The 19,786-nt window shown below is 38.7% G+C and overlaps 1 protein-coding gene across 6 annotated transcripts in view; it reads right to left on the bottom strand.

The window, feature by feature from the left end:
• PIK3CA (phosphatidylinositol-4,5-bisphosphate 3-kinase catalytic subunit alpha) overlaps nucleotides 1-19,703 on the bottom strand; it is a 46,327-nt gene extending 26,624 nt beyond the window's left edge. For 2 of the 6 annotated variants that reach the window (XR_012776421.1, XM_075506921.1), the window contains exons 1-3: nucleotides 19,337-19,703; nucleotides 3,382-3,495; nucleotides 756-1,169 (exon numbers count right to left, since the gene is read on the bottom strand). Coding sequence is in view for 5 of the 6 variants with exons in the window: in XM_075506921.1 (XP_075363036.1) it covers nucleotides 756-1,107 (352 nt within the window). In the remaining variant the exon portion in view is untranslated. Of the gene's footprint in view, nucleotides 1-755; nucleotides 1,170-3,381; nucleotides 3,496-7,764; nucleotides 8,032-18,513; nucleotides 18,565-19,336 lie in introns of those variants that run through there. The other 4 variants (XM_075506924.1, XM_075506922.1, XM_075506923.1 and 1 more) reach the window with 4 other exon arrangements.
• Nucleotides 19,704-19,786: the final 83 nt, after the last annotated feature.

The following is a 19,786-nucleotide window of genomic DNA, read 5'->3' as shown; positions in this document are numbered from 1 at the left end:
TAATTTAACAATTAGGAGCACCCCAGAACAAGTATTTCCAGTTGACAAGTCTCTACCACTGCAACGTACATCTGTTAGCAACTGAAAGGGAGTAGATATGCTTGTACTGCCTGAATTTAGATACTTAACCTACATGCTGAAACATACGCTACTCTCCCTGTGCTTTCTCAGTGGATAATGGAAAATGATAAGCTACTCCAGAGATGATTCAAAACATTAGTTTGTCTCCCCTCCCCATGCTCTTTTTGTAGGAAAGGGGATAAAAACATCTCATTCTGAAATTTTACTTTCTAAGCAAGATAGAGCAGTATTAAAACGTGTGCTATTGCAAACGTGGTTTAGGATTTGTAATCAAATCCAGAATTTACTATTCTGTAAACTTCAAAACAAATCAAGATTGACTTCCCAAACAATAGAAGAGGCTTCACTCTCTAATAATATGAAATCCTGCTAATAAGAGACAAGGAAAAAATATTCTCTAACCCACGTACAACTACAAGTATGTACAAAGCAAAGACTTTACATGTGAATGAAACAGAACAGCAAAAAAAAAGTTTAATTCACAGTTTACGAATGTCAGCTTTACTATGATCAGCATCTTTGGACATTTGATGCAACAACTGACAGTTACGAAATGGAAACTTTGACAGATAGAGGTGACAAACACCACCCATTTCAATTCTTTGTTTTGTATTTTGAAGAGCAGAAGCCAGTCAAACAAATATTATGTTATGCTTAAATAAAGATAATCTCACCTATTTCTCTATTAAGAATCTTTTCTTCTCTGTTACCTACTGGTTCAATGACTTTTAGAAAAGGCTGAAATAGTCGCAGGTCACAAAGTCTCCGTGTTTCATCAAAAAATTCTTCTCTTTCTGCTTCTTGTGTAACACTTACAAAAATGTAAGAAGATTCATCTTGAAGGAGCTGATAGAGAGGGTATTTTCTCGCTTCTTTAAAGAGTTCATGTTTAATAGTTAGTAAGGTGGCCTCACGGAGGCATTCTAGAGTCACTATCATTCCATTTGGGAGAAGACACTCCACAAGGATCCTTGGTGGCATCAAGTGGATGCCCCATAGTTCACCAGATGATGGTCGTGGAGGCATTTTTAAGTCTTTAGATAACTTTGTACTGGAAGTTTTTCAAGCAGTGATTCGTACAAGTAAACCTAAGTAAAAATCAGAAATTTAAATATTACAATTTAAAATACAAACATCACAACAAATTTCAGATAAAATTGTTCAAACACCGCTTATAATTGTAGATGAATATTCAAAGCTGTATTTTACATTCATAAAAAAGAAAAGGACTTGCTAAAACTGATGTCTAAGGAACTTGTATTTGATGTAAATATCTACTCAAATAAAAGAGTTAATAGCACAATCATATTAGTTTGGAAAAAAAAGCCAATATGCATATGGTCTTAAAAAACCAGAGGATTAACTTTTTAACCTTAAGTTTATAATTTATGATTAGAACACTTAAATAGCATGGGGGATAAAAATATCTAATATTCAAATTACTATTACAGCAATTTGTCCTGGTTTTGGCTGGGATAGAGTTAATTTTCTTCCTAGTAGCTGGTATAGTGCTGTGGTTTTGGATTTAGGATGAGAATAATATTGGTAACACGCTGCTATTTCAGTTTTTGCTAAGTAATGTTTACACTAGTCAAGGACTTTTCAGCTTCCCATGCTCTGCCGGGTGCACAAGAAACCGGGAAGGGGCACAGCCAAGATAGTTGACCCAAACTGGCCAAAGGGCTATCCCATACCATATGGCATCGTGCTCAGTATAAAAACTGGGGGGAGTTGGCCAGGGGGTAGCGATTGCTGCTCACAGACTAGCTGGGGATCGGTTGGCAGGTGGTGAACAGTTGTATCACTTGTTTTTTCCTGGGTTTGTTCCTCTCTCACTCTCTTGTTGTTTTCCTTCTCATTACAATTTATTATTTTGTTGTTATTGTTCCAATTATTAAACTGTTGTTATCTCAACCCATGAGTTTTCTTACTTTTGCTCCTCCAGTTCTCTCCCCCATCCCACTGGGGTGGAGGGTGAGCGAGCGGCTGTGTGGTGCTTAGTTGCTGACTGGGGCTAAACCACAACACAATTTTTAAGCAAATCTCAAACGCAGTTCTTCACATTTTTAATTTGGCAAGAGAAGCATTATCATTTGGATGAAATACAAACCATCAGCTCTGCTCAAATAGCCAAACCAATGCTTCAATTCTCTTTTTTTTTTAAACTTTTTCTCATCCCAAACCTCTTAAGTATTCAAACACCACTAAGATAATAGTTATAGGTATTTACTAAAACCTCTAAACTTGATTTTAAGAATCCATGTACACACAAAACTTGGCCTTCGCTTTTTTAGATCAGTAACAGCAACAAATCCTTTTTTCCATGAATGAGAAAGAAGAACTGAGATGGAGATTAACACTTTCTGGTTGGGCTTGTTTTATTTAGGATCAATTCCCTGTCCTAGTTCCCTTTGGCAGCCACATGAATGTCTTTGCCAAGCCAAAGGAAAGGAGGGGAACACGCGTCTGACCTTCTAGCACCACTGCCTTATGCCAGCTTAGAGCAGGTACAAGAAAAATCGTATCTGGACAGAGCAGAGATGTTTTACAGCCCAGTGGCCAAGAACAGATGCCAAACAAAGAGCAGAAGAACTAGGCAGGCATGCAGTGATACTTCATCAATAAACTCTCCTAATCACTACCTATTTTTAAGTTCCTTAACCAGAGGGCAATATTTATGTATTTGTGAAAGAAATCCATCAAGAACTATTGAGTTTGTCCAAGAAGTTTTCACACACAAACTGTTGGCATCCTGTGACAAGAGTGAAGAACACTCCATGTTATAAAATATTTGCTTTTCTTTGTTCTGAAGCCTGCTACTTTCACCTGATACCCCAGATTTCTTGTAATGAAATAAAGTTCCTTATCTTTGCATTCATTGCTCTTAATTCTACAGAGATCCATTGAGTTCTCCCCACTACTTCTTTTCCATAATAGTCCCAGTTTATTTAGACCTTCTCTGCCCAAAAGTCATTCTATATTTTTGTTAACCCTTGTTACCTTCTCGGTATCTCTTCCACTTTTACCATACACTTTTGCAAGGGTTGGTAGGTTCAAAGGTTGTTCCCCCTCAAACAACCATATCTGCACACCATATTAAAGGTCCAAACTGAGCATGCATTTACATACTGACATAGTATTTTCTATTGCTTTCCTAGTAAGTTGCTTTTCTGACTGTCACTGAGCAGCAAGACAATTTCGCTGAACTACATATCATAGACCTAAGCTCTCATTGCAGAATAGTAAGTTACTGCAGAGGCCATCACACATTATGCAAATCTCGAATAGTGCATTACTTACACTTAGCCCGTAATTTCATTAACTTCAGCATGTACATTATGAGAGAGGGTAATATCAACAGACATCTAAAGAGCAGTCCATCGTCCATCACGCCTTCTCCATCAACCAAGTATCCTGAAAGCACAGGGCTAGGATAACTACCAGGCTACAATGCTAAAGCCATTCTTAGTCATCTTTTAAGTCAAGAACCTTCTTAGGACTACCACTCTATCTTAGTTTCTTTTCTTAACAGAAAGGAGGAAAAAACCCAAACCAACAGCTTTACATCTCTTCTGTTTCATCAGCTTTCTGGAAGCTCCAACTGTGGAAAAGCAATTAATGCTATGCTTGCCCCTTGCTCAGCAATTTTTAAATATATATATTTATATATAAATATATAAATACTGTATGTATCTATAATTATATGAAATTATAAATATATAAAATTATATATATGTAAAAAATAAAATCATGATCCTCATTCCTGCATTTCTATGCCTTGGTACTTATTTTCTGAAAAGTTTTCTTCCAAGTACATCAAGTACCTGCTTTTGCCACACTTTAGTTCTTAAAAGGAAGCATTAGAATGAAAATGATGTTTTTCCAAATCCACTGCTTCCTAAGCAACTCTGAGTAGCAATAGGGTTGTCTTTTTTTTATCCCTCCTTTGTAGTTGTAGTTTGGGCTTTTAAAAATAGCAACAAAAGTACTAAAGTGCCACTACAGGTTTAGAAAAATGCTTTTCCACTAACTCCTCATACATATTCAGAAGGGCTTTGCAACTGACTTTTTAAAAAAGAGCTTAAACAAGCTACTTTATTTTCCTCATCGTTGTAATAGTGTCAGTGAGCAGATGCTGAAATGGAAAGTTCTAAGCACACTCACAGTGTATTTGAAGAGGCAAACTTGGAAAGCTTACCAATTACAAAACATTACAAATGAACCCAAATAACACCAAAGTAACTTGGAGAATTCTGAATTACTGTTAGCTATTCTCAGTTTACAGATAAAAAGAAATACACAGAAGGTTAAATAGCATCTTTTTGATGAGGCGAAGCATGAACAAGACTCCCTCTCCATACCGGTGAATCACATGCTTATTTACATTTCTTAATTACAAGCACAGGCAGAAACACATTACTGTTAAGGCATATACCAGCATGAAAAAAAAACAAAACAAGAACATGCAGTCGTAAGAACTTTTCTGTCCACACATACAAACAATGATACTACAGATGGACCACAATAAAATTAAATATTCACAACACAGACTGAGTTTACACCAGCAGTCTTTTAAGTTCAGTTCCACAATCCTGTTGAGGCTCCTCTGAACTGATGGTTGTAAGAGCTCATCTTCTCCCTGCCCAAGGCATGTGTTCTCATTCTTCATCATGCTGGCACTGGTGTTCCCTGAGCCAGCTCATGACAGGATCAGATGGATTAAAGTGGCAGAGAACTACTCATTTTTCCCTTCTTGGGTTAGCTTCTGCTATTTTAGCTGCCTTATTGAGATCACCAAGGAGTGAGACAAATGCCTCCGTCTACACTGGAGAGTGAGCACAACTACAGCAGTGCTGAGCTAGTTCAGCTTCAAAAATGGTGGTTCCATTGCAAATTTTTCCTCCCTCCCCACCAATAATTGCTAACAAAGAAACAGAAGCAGGGCTTCTGTTTCCCAAAATCTACACCCCAAAATCTACATTCTTTTTAGAGCAACTGCAACAAAACAGCAACTTTTGTTTTAAACTGGGATACAGACATGTGCTGGAATGGTGCATATAGTCATTCTGTGTGCACATTCATTTTACTTGCACATGTAAGCACGCCTCCAGGGTTTGGATTTGGAAAGCAAAAATGTAAACAGAAACGGTTTTGAAGTATAGTTGGCAGCTTGTGTTTCTGTGTACACTTTCAAATCTGGAAAGCTGCCTGGAATAAATAGAATCAATTATGTTCTTCGACAGTAAAAGGACTATAATTTTAAGAGAATTCTAGAGAGATACCATTTAAATCCAACTAAAGATACATGCAAACACTTCAAATGAACACTACATCACACCTGCAATCCCCAACCTTCCAAAAACACCTCAAACTTTTTTCCCCTGCCAAAAGCTTTGGGATGCCACAGATGGTCAGAAAGGCCAAACTCAAAGACGCTCACTGATGAAATAGCATTATTTTCAACTCATTACAGCCCTCCTGATCCATTCAGCACATTCTCCATCACTAACCTTGCTGAGCACCCAACCTAGCAGGGATCAAATTTTGAAACTCCATTCAAAACCAACAGATATACATGGAGGAAGAATGAGGGAAGTTAAAAAACATGCCTCCCAAAATACTAATTTCTACTTGCTTCCAGATACACTTATCGCATTAATGTGAATTTATATAATCTATTTTCCTATAGGATAGAAATCCCCTACAGTCAAACAACTACACCATTTAGAATAAGGGATTCAAAGTTTAGAAAATTTGGTTTTGGTAAACAATGACAGTTTTGTCACCTCACAGCACTGAACTGAGCAGAACTGCAGCAGCATGGTTAACTCAATTTCATTCTATTGCATATTATATTACAAGTGACAGCCTACAATTATTTTTCTAATGTCTTCTTGATGTCATACAAATATGTTAACTTTGAGAAGGTTTACATGAGACCATCATAAAGTTTGCTACCACTTCTTCTGAAAATAATTCCTTCCCCTTAAGGAACAGAGCTCAGTGAGGGAGAAATTCAGTAAGAATTGTACTGCAGGAGAGTTAATGTTGGTTCCTAACATTAGTACTCAAAGAAGTATTTTCTATATTCATAATTTAAGCAAACTAAGCTTGGGACAAATTAACTTGAGTCAAAACCCCACATATATTTTCCCCTAAAGACATCTGAAGCTACTGCAGCTATTTTCACCACACTTTTACACATAAAAGCCCTGTGCATCTATAGCTCAGCAGGACACCCTGGCAGTATTTTTTCCACTGTAAGTGTTTTTTGTACATTAACATTTTGCCAGAAGAATCTCAAACAGGAGCGTCACTGATCTAAGTTTTGTGTGTCTTGCTAAAAGGAAGGACTGTTCTCCTTCAGTACAGATGGAATCTACGTTACAAAAAACAAGCAAACGAGAAATGACCTTTCACGAGCAATTCTGTCAGAAAGTGTGGAGAACCCTTCCTTGCTAAGAGAACACTCATTTTTACAGATTATCTGTTTACAGATTAGAGGAAGTTAATTGATTTTCACAGTCTAGAGATTACTCACAAACATTCTACCTACTCCACATAATATCAATATTTCACAATTTACATATATATATATATATATATATATAAAAAACCCCCACAGTTAACTGATAAGGCTTTTTCCCCATTTTGTAAATTATCTGTGAGCATGTTTACCAAAGAGAGGAGCTCCATCTAACATTAACACATGCATCTTATAAAGCAGGTGAAAACCCACTGTGCAAGTCTGTGGGCCAGTCTAAGGAAAAAACAAAACAAAACAAAAACCAATTTTGTTCACTTTAGGAGACTTATTGTTAAGGTTGTCTGTCATCAGCACAAGCACCTACAGTTATTCTTGCTCTGCAAGAAGGCAATTCTTCCATCTATGATGTACCAACTAGCAAGAAATGTAGCAAGCGCAGAAAGAAGCAAGAAGCAGAAGTGTACTGTACTGTAATACTGTATTAAATGTATAAAGTATGGAATGATTATGTAAAGAGGTACACATTCCAGTGACTGAGAACTGAATAATTTTGCATTGCTATCAACTAGTGTTTCAAAACCAATTCAAAAGGACAGACTAAACGCTCAATACAATTTTATCAGTCCATACTTGAAACTGAATTAGTCATTCAGTAAACTACTACACTTTAATTGAAGTCCATTAGTTTTTCCAGTCACAAGACAAATCCCATTACATTGCTTTCATAGACAGGACATAGCAATGTTTTACAATAATTTGCAGTATCTTTGGTATCAAAGAGCTACTCATTAGGATTTGTGTCTAGATTTGATTTCTTTTCCAGCTAGAAGTTTCCTCTAGACTCCGAGCATTGCCTTAAAAAAGAGTCTTCTACTCATTAGACAATCCAACTATGTTTATAGATTCCGATTTACTGTGCACTCATGTGTAGGTTACATGATTTTCTTGATTCTCGACCAAACTGACAGAACTATCAACTACAGGTGTGTCCCCAAATAAGCTTTTTTTAACTTCTGTGGAATCCCTGAAACAAAAGTTATGGGAAAAGAAAAAAGAAAAAAAAAAATCCTGGGACAAGAGTAACACTTTTCAGAATGCAAAACCTATATTCCACTCTGTCCCAGACATTTCAAAGTTTCTAAAGACCAAAACGTTTTATTCTCAACTTCAGACACATCAGGCACTCCAAAACTCACCATGAAGAAAACTGGGCAGAGTCGTCTGTCTAATTTTGCTGCTGTCCAAACCTGCTGTGTGGTAACAGTAAGACTGCCCCAGACTAGATATTTTCAGTACTGTCCTTTTGTTCTTCCTGCTTGCCAAGCTGGCATTTTTCCAAAATCCAGGAAGACTAGTACAAAGATGTCTGAAATTGTCCTCTATGAAAACATTGTTACACACAGATTTAAACAGTAGCAATATTGCTTTGTTTAGAATAGAAAGCAGGAGACTGTTACACTGCAGTTAGGTCTTCACATTTCTTAAGTATTACTTTCATCATTATTTCACAGAAAAGGCTCAGATACACAGAATACCTTATCTGATCACAAACAGCAGCACAAGGGAAACAAACAGAAGGATTTAACAGTTGAAAACACATCTTCTTTGCATTTCATTTCCTTCTGAAACAGGCAAGTATTTCCAAACACTACCAATTTTATTTGTAGTTACCTGCTTCTTCCCCCCCTGCAAAAAACAGTGCTAGGTACCTTTGCCTTGTTCTAGACAGCTAAAAAACCTAACATTATTGGTAACAACTGTAGAATTATAGTACAGCAGAAATACAAGCTCATTCTTTCCTGTGAATGTAAAATCTCACTGGAAATTAGTGAAAAGAAGTTTCAGTTTAGTTAGATAGGAGAACAAGGGTTGACTACTTTTCAAAGCTGTTTTCTGGATCCTGGTTGTAATGACTTTCAGATACCATGAATAAAATCAATGGTGAGGTCATCCTGAAAAAAAAAGAACTCACTATACAGTATTGTCCAAGAATTGATATACATGTATGTTATGTTAATGAAAAAATATAGGATCAAACAGTCCAAACGAAAACAAGATGAACAGTTTAAAAAGATTTACTACTGTTGGAGTCTTTTTTTTCTCCAAGAAAACCGAAAGACCTTTGTTAAATTCTTATTTTCAAATCCCCCTGCTCGCCCTCACCCATCCATGCAGGCATATTGTTTATAGCTTCACTCACTATCTGGGAGCCATGAAAACAGGATCACGAGAAAGAAACATTTGCAAGTTGCTGGTGACCTCTACAACTCCCGCTACGATTGTGCTTGTTCCCTAGGGATCCCATGACATACCAAAAGCAGAATGTCTGTCCTAGAACATTTTCTTCCAGTTAAAAGCTGAGTTTTTTCCTCCTTGTTAAACAAAGGAAAGCCTGGAACTAAATCTTCCTTTTTAGTCCGAAATCATTCAGTAATTCCATTTCTAGCTTCACCTCAAAGGACAGGATTTTGTTATTTATAGAAGACTAGTAGTCATAAAGCACAACAAAGAATTAGAAAAGCAATGCATCTTCTCTTTACACTTCACATATCTGCTTACTCATTATTTCAATGATTAGCTTGGCTTGCTATGTAGCAGGATGAGAATTACTCTCCCACCTGGCTGTGTTCTGGTTGGAGCTGTTCCTCCACAGCTAGGTGTGCATTCCGAAGTTCAGTGAGTGGCACTCAAATTCTTTCAAGCTCTTTAAATCAAAAGCCTTAAAGTTCAGCAACAAAATCAGAGCAACACGCCATTTTGTACCAACAGAAATAAGGTTTTCCTCTGATTACATATTTTTCTTTAATACTCTATTTAATATGGGTGACAAACATTTTTTTTATGTGAACATCAGAAAGAACATGAAGTAAAAGCACACCACAAACCATACTCTGCTCCTTGCTACAAATACTGAGGTCTTCAATGTCAGTTTTCACATGCAGGGATGTTCTCCTTTTGGAAATTAGCGCAAGACAATGTAAACAAAAGATTACTCTAGAATGCCTGTCATTAAACTAGATTAGATAGGTAACAAGTACTGAATATACATATAAAAACATAAAACTCCACCTTAAATAATGCTGTTTACTTTTCTTTCCATGTTTCTTCCCATCCTCCCACCTTCCTGGGATATTTGGAACCCAGACAGTAAACAGGATCTTTAAAAACAGGAAGCGCTGGCACACAGACAAGGACAAGGAGCTGGAGCAGAGTGAATCCAGGTGTTCTGCACTCTGGTCTAGTCTGAATCTTCACCTAATATGAGCCACTGTGTAGCAGAGCTGTAACTCAGATACTGGGCCTTTCCTGGTGCTGATCCCCCTAGGCATGTCACCTCGGCTTTTAGAAGTAACTCCCTCTGCTGCAGCAAGATGAACCTTCAGGTGTATTGAAAAAGATGAAAGATTTCCTCTCCCACTGTCCATACCTAGAAGGGCAGGGAAATAACTGCAATAAAACCCTGGAGGTACTGCAATCCTCCCACCGCTGTGCTTGCCTCTCTACCACAAGCAACAGTACCAAAAGGGTTCAGCCTACAACACTGACCGGACCAGCTCCTCTGGACAGAAGGCACAGAGAGAAATGTGTGTTCCTAAGAAAATTTGACTGAGATTGGGTCCACTTCTGTTTATTAATTTACATCCATCTTTACTCAAAAGATATACCCTGTGAGCCCTTCCTTTGCTAAGAAGTAGCTGAAAAAGACACCAAACTCCGACTGACTCACAGCATATTGTGTACTTCCCACATAACATTTCTAGAATGGAGTCCGACAGCAACTTTAAATTGAGATAAGGGTTTCTTCCATACTAAATTACTCCAGACCCTGAAAGCAACTAATGTGTAAAAAAACCAAAAAGTTTTGGAGTGGCAGTGGATAGCAGTATTTTTGCAACTTTGTAGATTTTTAGTATTAAGCATAGAACAGGGAACTGGAAGACAGAAGTTTCTGTTCCGTAATCCAAATATAAATTAGCTTTCCATTTATTCTATCTTAACTGACTTCTGTAGCCAAACAGCATTTACAGAAGTATGGGTTTAGTCTGCATGGACTTACTGAATTCCGTTAGCAAAAGTCATTATCTTTTATTTACTGGCAAACAGAGGATGGGATGCAACTTCACTTTTGATAGAGCATTTGTAAGGAACCACATGCCTCAGCAAAAGCCATGGAAGTAGGTTTTTCTTTGTTTAAGCTCCTAAACTGAAAAAAATGAAATGATACTTTCTCCATTGAGGTATTTCTTAACTCCTTTTTTAAAAACCATTTGTTGAGAGAAGGAAGTTTGTGGTAGAGTTAACACAAAGGCACAGCCACCTTAATGAAAAATTTCAATTCTGCAGCTAAATACTCTTGCCCTATAAACAGCTGAAATCAATACAGTTCTTAGCAAATTGTCCTATACTAAGACACATGGAACAAGCTAGCAGACAAACAAACCCAGCTCCTTGCAAACCCTGCCCTGTAGAAGTAGTTGCCTACTTCCACACAAGCTATAATCACAACAGGAAAATACCACAGCTTTTCAAGAGTCAGTTAGAAATAATGAAGTACTACTCTCTAGCAGACTTGTTTGTGATACAGAGTCAATGGTGATTAACTAAATATTTATTTAGCAGTAGATGATAACCCTGCTGAAAGGTAAGCACCAACAGTTTTCCATAAGATTATCAACAGACCTTTATTTACTCCAGCAGCAGACTGAAACTGTCCTGCCTACCCCACACACGAAGTATGCAAGAGGCACAGTGGGATACTATTCAGCTGCAAAGCATTTAGCACCACTACATGTTCCCCTCAGGCTTCATCTCCCCAAGGATCACTTAGGTTGTATTGCACCTAAGCGCATCAGAAAACTGGGCCTTCTATGCGGAACAATACTGTTGACTGAATTACTGATTTTGTAAGCATATTTGACTGCTTTATATAAGTTACAAAGAAACCAAAGTTTCTCTGAAACCTTAAGGAGCATGGGTTTATTCTTGTTCTAGCTGTTGACTCTGGTTGAGTAGGACTCTTCTCTGCATTTACAGGTGAATGCCAAAGCAACAATCATGAGTCCAGACGCTAACATATTTGCATTCGTGTTCAAGAAGTGCAAACAAACATGATTCATTGCGACTATGTATGTCATTAGGTCCTGCATGCTTCAGCCTGAAGTATAAAAACAGCTATGGTAAACTGTGACAAATGGTTCTTCAGCATGTTTAATCAAATGTTTATTATTTCTGTACATATCTGTTAGAAGCATCTGCTTTGCAAACCCTACGTTGTGCAAACACAAAAGCATGATTTAAAGTATGGGGCTACCAAGACATTAAGCTTGTTGTCAGTGCATCTCTTTTTCCTATACTTCAAGCTGTTACCCAAATTGTTTCTCTAACAAGGTCAGGGTACCAGCAATTTGTGTTTACTACATCTGAAAGAAACAGCTAATATTTGCCTAAATAGATGTTTGCAATTAACATGAACTTTCCAGAGAAGAAAGTGACATAAGCTCATAGGTATTTAAACAGTGAATACCAGCAACATCTCCACAATAGTTTAAAGATTTCTCAACTTCCCAGCTTGGAAAGTCACTTTCATATCCAGATTAAATGCTTTGAGCACTAAGGCACATGCTGCCTACTACTACAATCAGAGCTCTGTAAAAGGGATACATTAAAAACAAAGACCTTTATTTAAAAAAAGCCAAAAAGATACTGGCAGTAGTCAGTCACTGCTATTAAGGGAACTTTACACATCTGCACAAACAAGGAAGTATTTTTAATACATGGTTCTTTGGAAACATTTCGTTAATGTTTTTGTAGGTGTGTATATTCAAAAAGACTGAAAGCAGTTTTCAGCCTGGTGAGGTTTAACCCTGGGATGGAACAGGAGACCACAACAGCTTAAGTGTTTTGGATTTAATTTCAACCCATAAAACCCAACAATTAGGGAAGAGTGACTATATTGCCAATCATCTTTTTTTGTTCTTTAAATAAATAACCTGCTCACATACCAGGACAGCAAGAGATTAGAAGCTATAATAATGGTTACACTTCTCATATCACCTTGCAGTTGCTTGTGATGATATCCTGTCTGCTGATGTACAATGAAAGGCTTGGAAAAGAGGTGATGAAACAAGAGTTGAAGAGCTGGATTGCAAAGTAATTTGACAACACATTTAAGAAGAGTTTCCACGGTCAGGAATAGGTTTTGCTATCCTTTTCTTCATGTATCAACTCTGCCGTTTCGTTGCTCATTGGCTTCCGTTTTCATCCTTTATCTCTTGGTGGTAGTTATGCCATCTTTCCCTACATGTCAAAATACTCCAAGTTGGAGGTATCTAAGATCAAGGCAGTGCTGCTGAGCAGTGATAACGACATCAGTGTTTTATCGTCCATTTCAGAGCAAGTTGAAGAGGAAGACAAGTTATTAGAATTTTACCAACCACAACCTTGGTAAGCAGTTAAACATCAGAAAAACAGTTAAACTTTACCTTCTCAAGTAAAATGTTAAAATCAACTTTAAGTGCTTTCTTTTAGCTAGCGACCACTTCTCAAAAAATTCACATAACTGGTTACATTTGTCATCTACAATAACAGCATTGCAAATTTCACATATTACTACTTTACACCAAAACACAAACGTAATTTATTATAAATCAATCTTTGTAACAAGCTTGCTAGACTAAAAGTGGCACTCACAGGCACCCTATTTGGACACAGGCTCAATTATACACCACAATCAAGACTATTCAAGATGTCTGGATGTTGCTTAAAAATTAGCTCTTCGACTCAGACACTAGAGGTTTTCTTGGGAAAAGTGCTCTTCTACAGTACTTAATGTCAAAATTGAAGGAGATTTCAGAGGTGACAGCATGAAATTGCAAGAAGATAAAATACAATATATTAATCACTTTCCTCCCACCAGTGGAGACTGCCTTGCTAAGCTGCTAAGTAGAACTGGTTGTTCAACATCCACATAAACTTTTCAGAAGGCAGAAGAGCAACTTTCAGTTTTATTAGTATCACTTCCACTTTTATAATCCAGCCACAATATTTGCTGATTATTCTGTTAAGAGCTGGGAACATAAATACAAAAATGAAGAATAAGTGGTATGTTTTATAATCTAAGCATTTTAATGACCACAACAAGCATATTTTAGAGTATTATTTGGAATGGAAGTTTTTACTTCCCTTTTCCCACAGGAAGCTAGCTCTAGCTAGAAACTTCTCCTTATGTTAGCACTATTAACTTCAATCTTTTAAACTATTCCTGTAGTCAAGAGTCAAGTGTTTTCCAGCCATAATGAAAAGTAACTGAATGGCACAAGCACCAAAGCTGGATAATAACATACCTCATCACACAAATCATATTTGTTGAGTTTGCAAAAGAAAAAATTCATCTCTACTCTGCTTGCTTGGTAAACTAGTTTTTATCTCTGCTCATTCTTACTTTTTTTGTGCTTGTATTTTCAAGTGTTCAGTTTGCCTACATCTTTGCAGAGATTGGTCTCATCACTTTTCCAGTAAGTCAGATGTCAAAGTCCCAAGGTACAGAAAATTTTGCTCTATTAGATTCAGATCACGGAACAGGCAGGTATTTCTGCTTATGGTTGATCAGACAAGATGCTGAATCTTGAATATTTTCTTTCAATAACATTCAAGGTTTCTTGCATTTTGAGGATGTTCGAGAACTTGTTTCTTTGTTGACTGCTAATAGCTAAAAGATGGAATAAGGTTGCAACAAGGAGTAACTTTTGCTCACAGATTTAGTGTCCTCTGCAAGGATCCACAGCTAAAAGGCTAACAGTTTAAGACACTTTTCCAAGACAACGACTGCAATCTCAGTAGACAATCCATGCTTCTGGAAGGACCCAAGTTAACAGCAAGAGTTAAAAGTCAGGAAGAGTCTTAGAACACACTGGGCAAGAGTCATTCATCACCATGAACTGCCACATTAAGTACTGGCAACAGATTGACTAATTAGTATGGAAATAACAAAAAGAGTTAAGTTTCAATGACAGATAAGTTTGACATGTTGTACAATCTAGGAGGCAACCTTCCAGTTTTCTTTCTTTTCTGTTTGGACTTAGAGAGAAAACACCCAAGGGATGTTTCTCTACATTTCTTTGCCTTAGAAGAGGGTCACAATGTACAGCCAATAATGTGATTCAGCTGTCTCAAAATTTCAGGGAACTTTACAGTAACTCTTAGTCAATTTAATAAGTCTCCTGTATTCGACAAACATGCTTTGTGGTTCACAATCCTCAAAAGCTACATTTTCAAGCACTTCTTTAACCGGAAGCTGTAAGCAGAACTGCCAAAGTTTTCCTACATAAAATCCATGAGGATAAGTTAATCTAAAGAAATGTGTTAATGGGTAGACAAAAAAAAAATCCAACCACCCAAAAGACAATCTCTGAGGTATATCTAACCGTCTATTGGTAAAAAGCAATGGGGCATGAAACAAGAGATCACTGAACCTTAAGTTCTGTGTTTGACCCAACTGTTCTTAAACTAGACTGCAGAAGTAGCCATTTACTTCTATGGCTGCAAGTTAGCAACATGCCAAAGAGGTGAAAGTTTCAACAGTACTCCATTGTTCTCTCCCCTTCAATTTCCCAGAGGTAAGCTGGTTTCTTCAAATTTCATTTTTAAATTTCCAGAGTTCAGGTATTTGAGCATTGTTTTGAAAAAACAGACTATAAACATTCCCAGCAAGTGTACTTGGTCAATTATGCCTGCTAAGTGCTTTTATTCCCTGCTTTACTGGCTTTAAGAAAAGAATGCTCTTAGTAGAGAACAAGCGACTATGTCCACTGTCCCTCACATTTCTTGTTTGAAATACACAGGCTTCTTAGACTGCCTTCCACAAAATCTGCATCCAGAATTAACTAGAAAAATACTCTGCTAGAATTGAAGTGTAAATGCATGATATGTAAAATCAAACAACATACTGGCTGCAAAACCATTGAGTACTGCTTAGACTGAGAATGAAGATCCAGAATTACATAGACTGTACTAAGTCTGCTGCATTTCCATTTGTCCACAAGTTAACTCACAGGGTTTATAAAAATGCCTTTTCATTTAAAAAAAAAACAAAAACAAAAAACAGTTTGATTCCCTCTACACCCCAGCTGGGCTTGCTTTTGTGTTGCATTTTCTGTTTGGTTCATTGGGTGTTTTGGTTTTCCTTTGTTTTGTGTTTTTAAAAGTTAATACTATAGCAGTGCTGCAGGGAAAACAAACAGTTAATACTTCAGAGTATTATTTCTGGATCATTTAACACTCTATTAACCATTCAGAAATAGATTTATAGAATAAATTCAGTTGGAAGGAACCTCTGGAGGTTATCTGGACCAACCCTGTACTCAAAACAATTCACATGTTTGGTGTCCAAATAAATATCAAGAGAAGCAAATCTATTTTATCTCCACTGGTCACATTTGGATTAAGACACTACAAAGAGAAACCTGTAACAAAATTCTTTGCCATGACACATTCAACTTAAAGGGCAAAAGAAAATTCCCATCCAGTTTTAGCGTAAATATTTTTGTGGTCTCTTCTAGCCATAGCTACAATTTCAGACAGGCATCATCACTTGGAGCAGCTGGATGTCTGGCTTTTTAAAAGGATGAGACAAAACCCCTACAAGCATGGAACGCAATGCATAAAAAGCCACAAAAAAACCCAACAAAGCCTACCTTAGCTTACACTACAAGCCATGAGTCTGTTTCTTCAGTTAGTCAAAGTACAAATGCTTATTCTTTCCCTAATGCTCCCCCTTCAACTCAATCACGCACACAAAAAAGGCACATATGGCAAATTTTTCCTCAACTGAGAGACTTACTAGTTTTCACACATTTTTCAGTAATTACAAAACAGTAAGTAGTAAGACAAAATGTAGTTTTGTAATGGTATTTTAAGACTAAACTGGAAAGACTAATTTTGCGGTGTTATTCCCGCTCCAGTTATAAATCATAAAAATCAGTTTCGTCATCAGTATCAAAGTTAAAAAAAAAACTTAGCTTCCTCCTCACCCAAATACAACTTTTTCAAATGTCCTATTAACTACAACCTTTGTTAACCTTGATTAATGTACTCGACTAGGCAAAGCAAACTTACATACGATATCCATCTACAAGATGCTAGTATTTCTTGTATTATTTGGAATTAATGTATCATCATCCCAATTTCCTTTCCCCCAAAACAGGCAAGAAAAGCAATAGCAACAGATTTCTATTTGGAAGTGACTGATATTTGCAAGGTGTTCAGATATCTGAGTATTCCTGGTACCCAGAGAATCTGCACTCAAAGTCTAGAAGACTACATAATGAATTGACTTTTTAATGTACAAAATTTTTAAGAAAGCAGTTTTTGCAGACTAAACATCACCCTTAGGCTTGTTGTCTAGCCATTTATAGATAACTAAGTTCTTTCCAAGTTAAAACTATGATTATCAAGGTTGTTCAAAATTGTATTAAACATGACCAAACCACTAAAAAGCACACTACACATTTGAATCTGAGGAACAACTGTAATCAGGAAGTCCATTCTTTACACAGTAACACCTCTTAAAGGTGTGATTTTCTTCCAATAACTGGAAACCTCTTATGATATACTTGGTCTTATGAAATAGCATAATGGTGAAGTGTGAAACTCTTGCTTGTTGTAGAAATTCCTATTCTAAAGCTTCCAGCAACTTTCAAAAAGTGAGTTATCCAGGAAGAATTATCCCCCATTTGCTTCCAGAAAGCAGGAATAGCCTGATTATCAGAGAAACAGTTAGCTAAGTATTGAACTACTTTATGACTTCCAATAAAGCACAATTGCTTTCAGTTATACCACCTTTCCCAAACAATACTCCACAAAAAACCCCCCACCCACTCAATTTCATTATTCATGCAAGTAAACTGCAACAAGAAGCAAAACAAATTTGCCATTAACACAGAATGACAATTTGAAGCAGCCGAACAACCAACACACCTTGGCATGGATTTGTAGGCTGGGCTTAGTGTGCTTTGAAAAAAAAACAACCATGAAACACTGTCTCCAGGTTGCCAAGAATGGCATCAAGTTAACATCTATGACATGCAGGGCATCTGCTCCAGTCAGACTCCAACTGCAGCTCTGAAGTTGTCGTATTTATTGTCTTAATGAAAAAGCAGAATATTTAATGGCTCACATAAGGAATTGTGTGGTTTCATAAATTCCTCTGGAAACACTATGAGCTTGGTTGACGTGTGGTTTGTCTATGTGATGACATTGGCTAAAATATGCTTCCAAATAACTAACCACTCTGGAAAAGCTTGCCAATGTTATTGTTTCAGAATAAAGTTATTTATTGTGAAACTTTAAGTTCACACGGGGCTTTATTTCAGAACAGCTTATCTACTCAGTTCCCCATAGTAGACAAACCATTAAATCCCATCATCCCGAGTACTGGAATATTCCTAGGAACTAACAATGTTTACACACAACAAGAGGTGGACTTTGATTATTACACTGCATTATAGAATTGCAGCATGGAAGCAACAAGTATGAGAACATCTCTATAAATTAATTGTGAGGTGGGAGGAATTCAAGAATGATTCAGATCACAATGGGAAAGTTTCTAACTTCATCCAATGTGATGCATTTGAAAGCCTGCTATAGCTCAAAGCTAGGATGCAAGGGTACAAGTAACTAACAGAACAGAGTCCAGATTTCTTCTATTAAGTACTACAAAAATCCAGATTCAAAATCCGGTTTACCGCTCCTTTACAAGTTTGCTGCAGAACACTCACAACTGCAGAATGAACTGAAGCAAAGCTTTATAGTCCATACTGCCTACTTTTAAACATATACTTTCCTTGTGCTTCTTCTGAATATGTACTGTTTATAAAGCAACCTCTGTTCAATCACATTTTTAAAGTCAACAAGAAAAAGTTAGAGAAAAGAAAATTACAGAGACATACCAGTAACAGCAGCAGAAGTAACAGGTCTGATACCTTAATAACTTCAGAATACTGAAAACAGCAGCAGAACCCCCAAAGACAAACATGCAGTTTGTATTAGTTTGGTCAAAGTTTTGTTAGCATTCAGTCTACTAGAAAATACACAAGCACTGGTAAGAAACAGCAATTTCGTATTTAATATCAATAAAACCACGTCTCTGGATAGTATGAAATAAAAAAGAAGCTTTTACAGGTAGCATAGATGTGACACTGCTACTGTAAGTCGACTGCAACTGGAAACAGGAGATTGTATGCCACCGATTCATACACACACCCAGTCGGAAGAGGCTCTGCTCCCAGTATCATTAACTACCCCACAACCGTGAGCCTACATACACTCCATCACAAGAACTGCTGAAACATATTTATAGAAAATAGCTGTATTTCGGGGGTGGGGGGGACCCACACTCGAAAGCAACAAGCCACTACGGTTTTTCTTCTCCCAGGTGACGTCCCTACGAGGCGAGACCCACAAATCAGGATTTGGCGGAAGAACGCCTTGGAGCTTTTCCAGCCGAGGGAAGCCCCACCGCAGCGCTCCTCCAGAAGGACGCAGCCGCGCTCCGACCCTCCCCACCCCCAGCCACCCGAGGGTCGTGCTTCCCCCTCCGGCTGCCGAAGACGAGCAAGACGCCCCACAGCCTACAGAAAGCGGCGCTCCCCTCCGCCACCACCCGGCCAGAGCGCCGGGAAGCCCCCGACCACCGCCGCGGGACGCCCCAGAGAGCGCTGCCGTGCCGCGGGAGAGCCAGGCGGCCCCAGCACCGACCCCCGCCTCACTCACCTCACAGGCGCGGCCTCCCCGCCTCCGAGCCGGCCCGCAGCCGCCGCCCCGACGGGCAGGGCTGGGCCGGGCCGGGCCGCGCCCCGCAGCCCTCGCAACCCCTTCAGCCGCCCCGCAGCCACCACTGCACCCCTCGGCGGGTGACCGTCCCCCCGCCCCGGGCGCTGGCGGAAGCGGCGCCGGCAGCCCCCGCGCCGCTCCCACAGAGCCGCCTCCCGCACGGGCAATAACAGGAAGGGAGCGGGGGCCCTGACCCAGGATGGGGATGGCGCCGCCCGCCGGAAGTGGAACCGCGGCGCGCGGGGGGGGGGAGGGGGAAGGCGGTGGCGGGCAGCGCGCGTGCGCCGCCGAGGAGGGGTCGGGGTCGCGCGCTGTGCGCCAGCGGAGGGCCGCGGCGTGACGTCACCGGCCGCCCTGGCCACGCCCCGCCCGGCTCCCGCTGCGGGGCCT

Source organism: Mycteria americana, chromosome 7, assembly GCF_035582795.1.
Source record: "Mycteria americana isolate JAX WOST 10 ecotype Jacksonville Zoo and Gardens chromosome 7, USCA_MyAme_1.0, whole genome shotgun sequence".
Taxonomy (NCBI): Eukaryota; Metazoa; Chordata; class Aves; order Ciconiiformes; family Ciconiidae; genus Mycteria; species Mycteria americana.
This window is presented reverse-complemented; position numbering and strand designations above follow the sequence as displayed.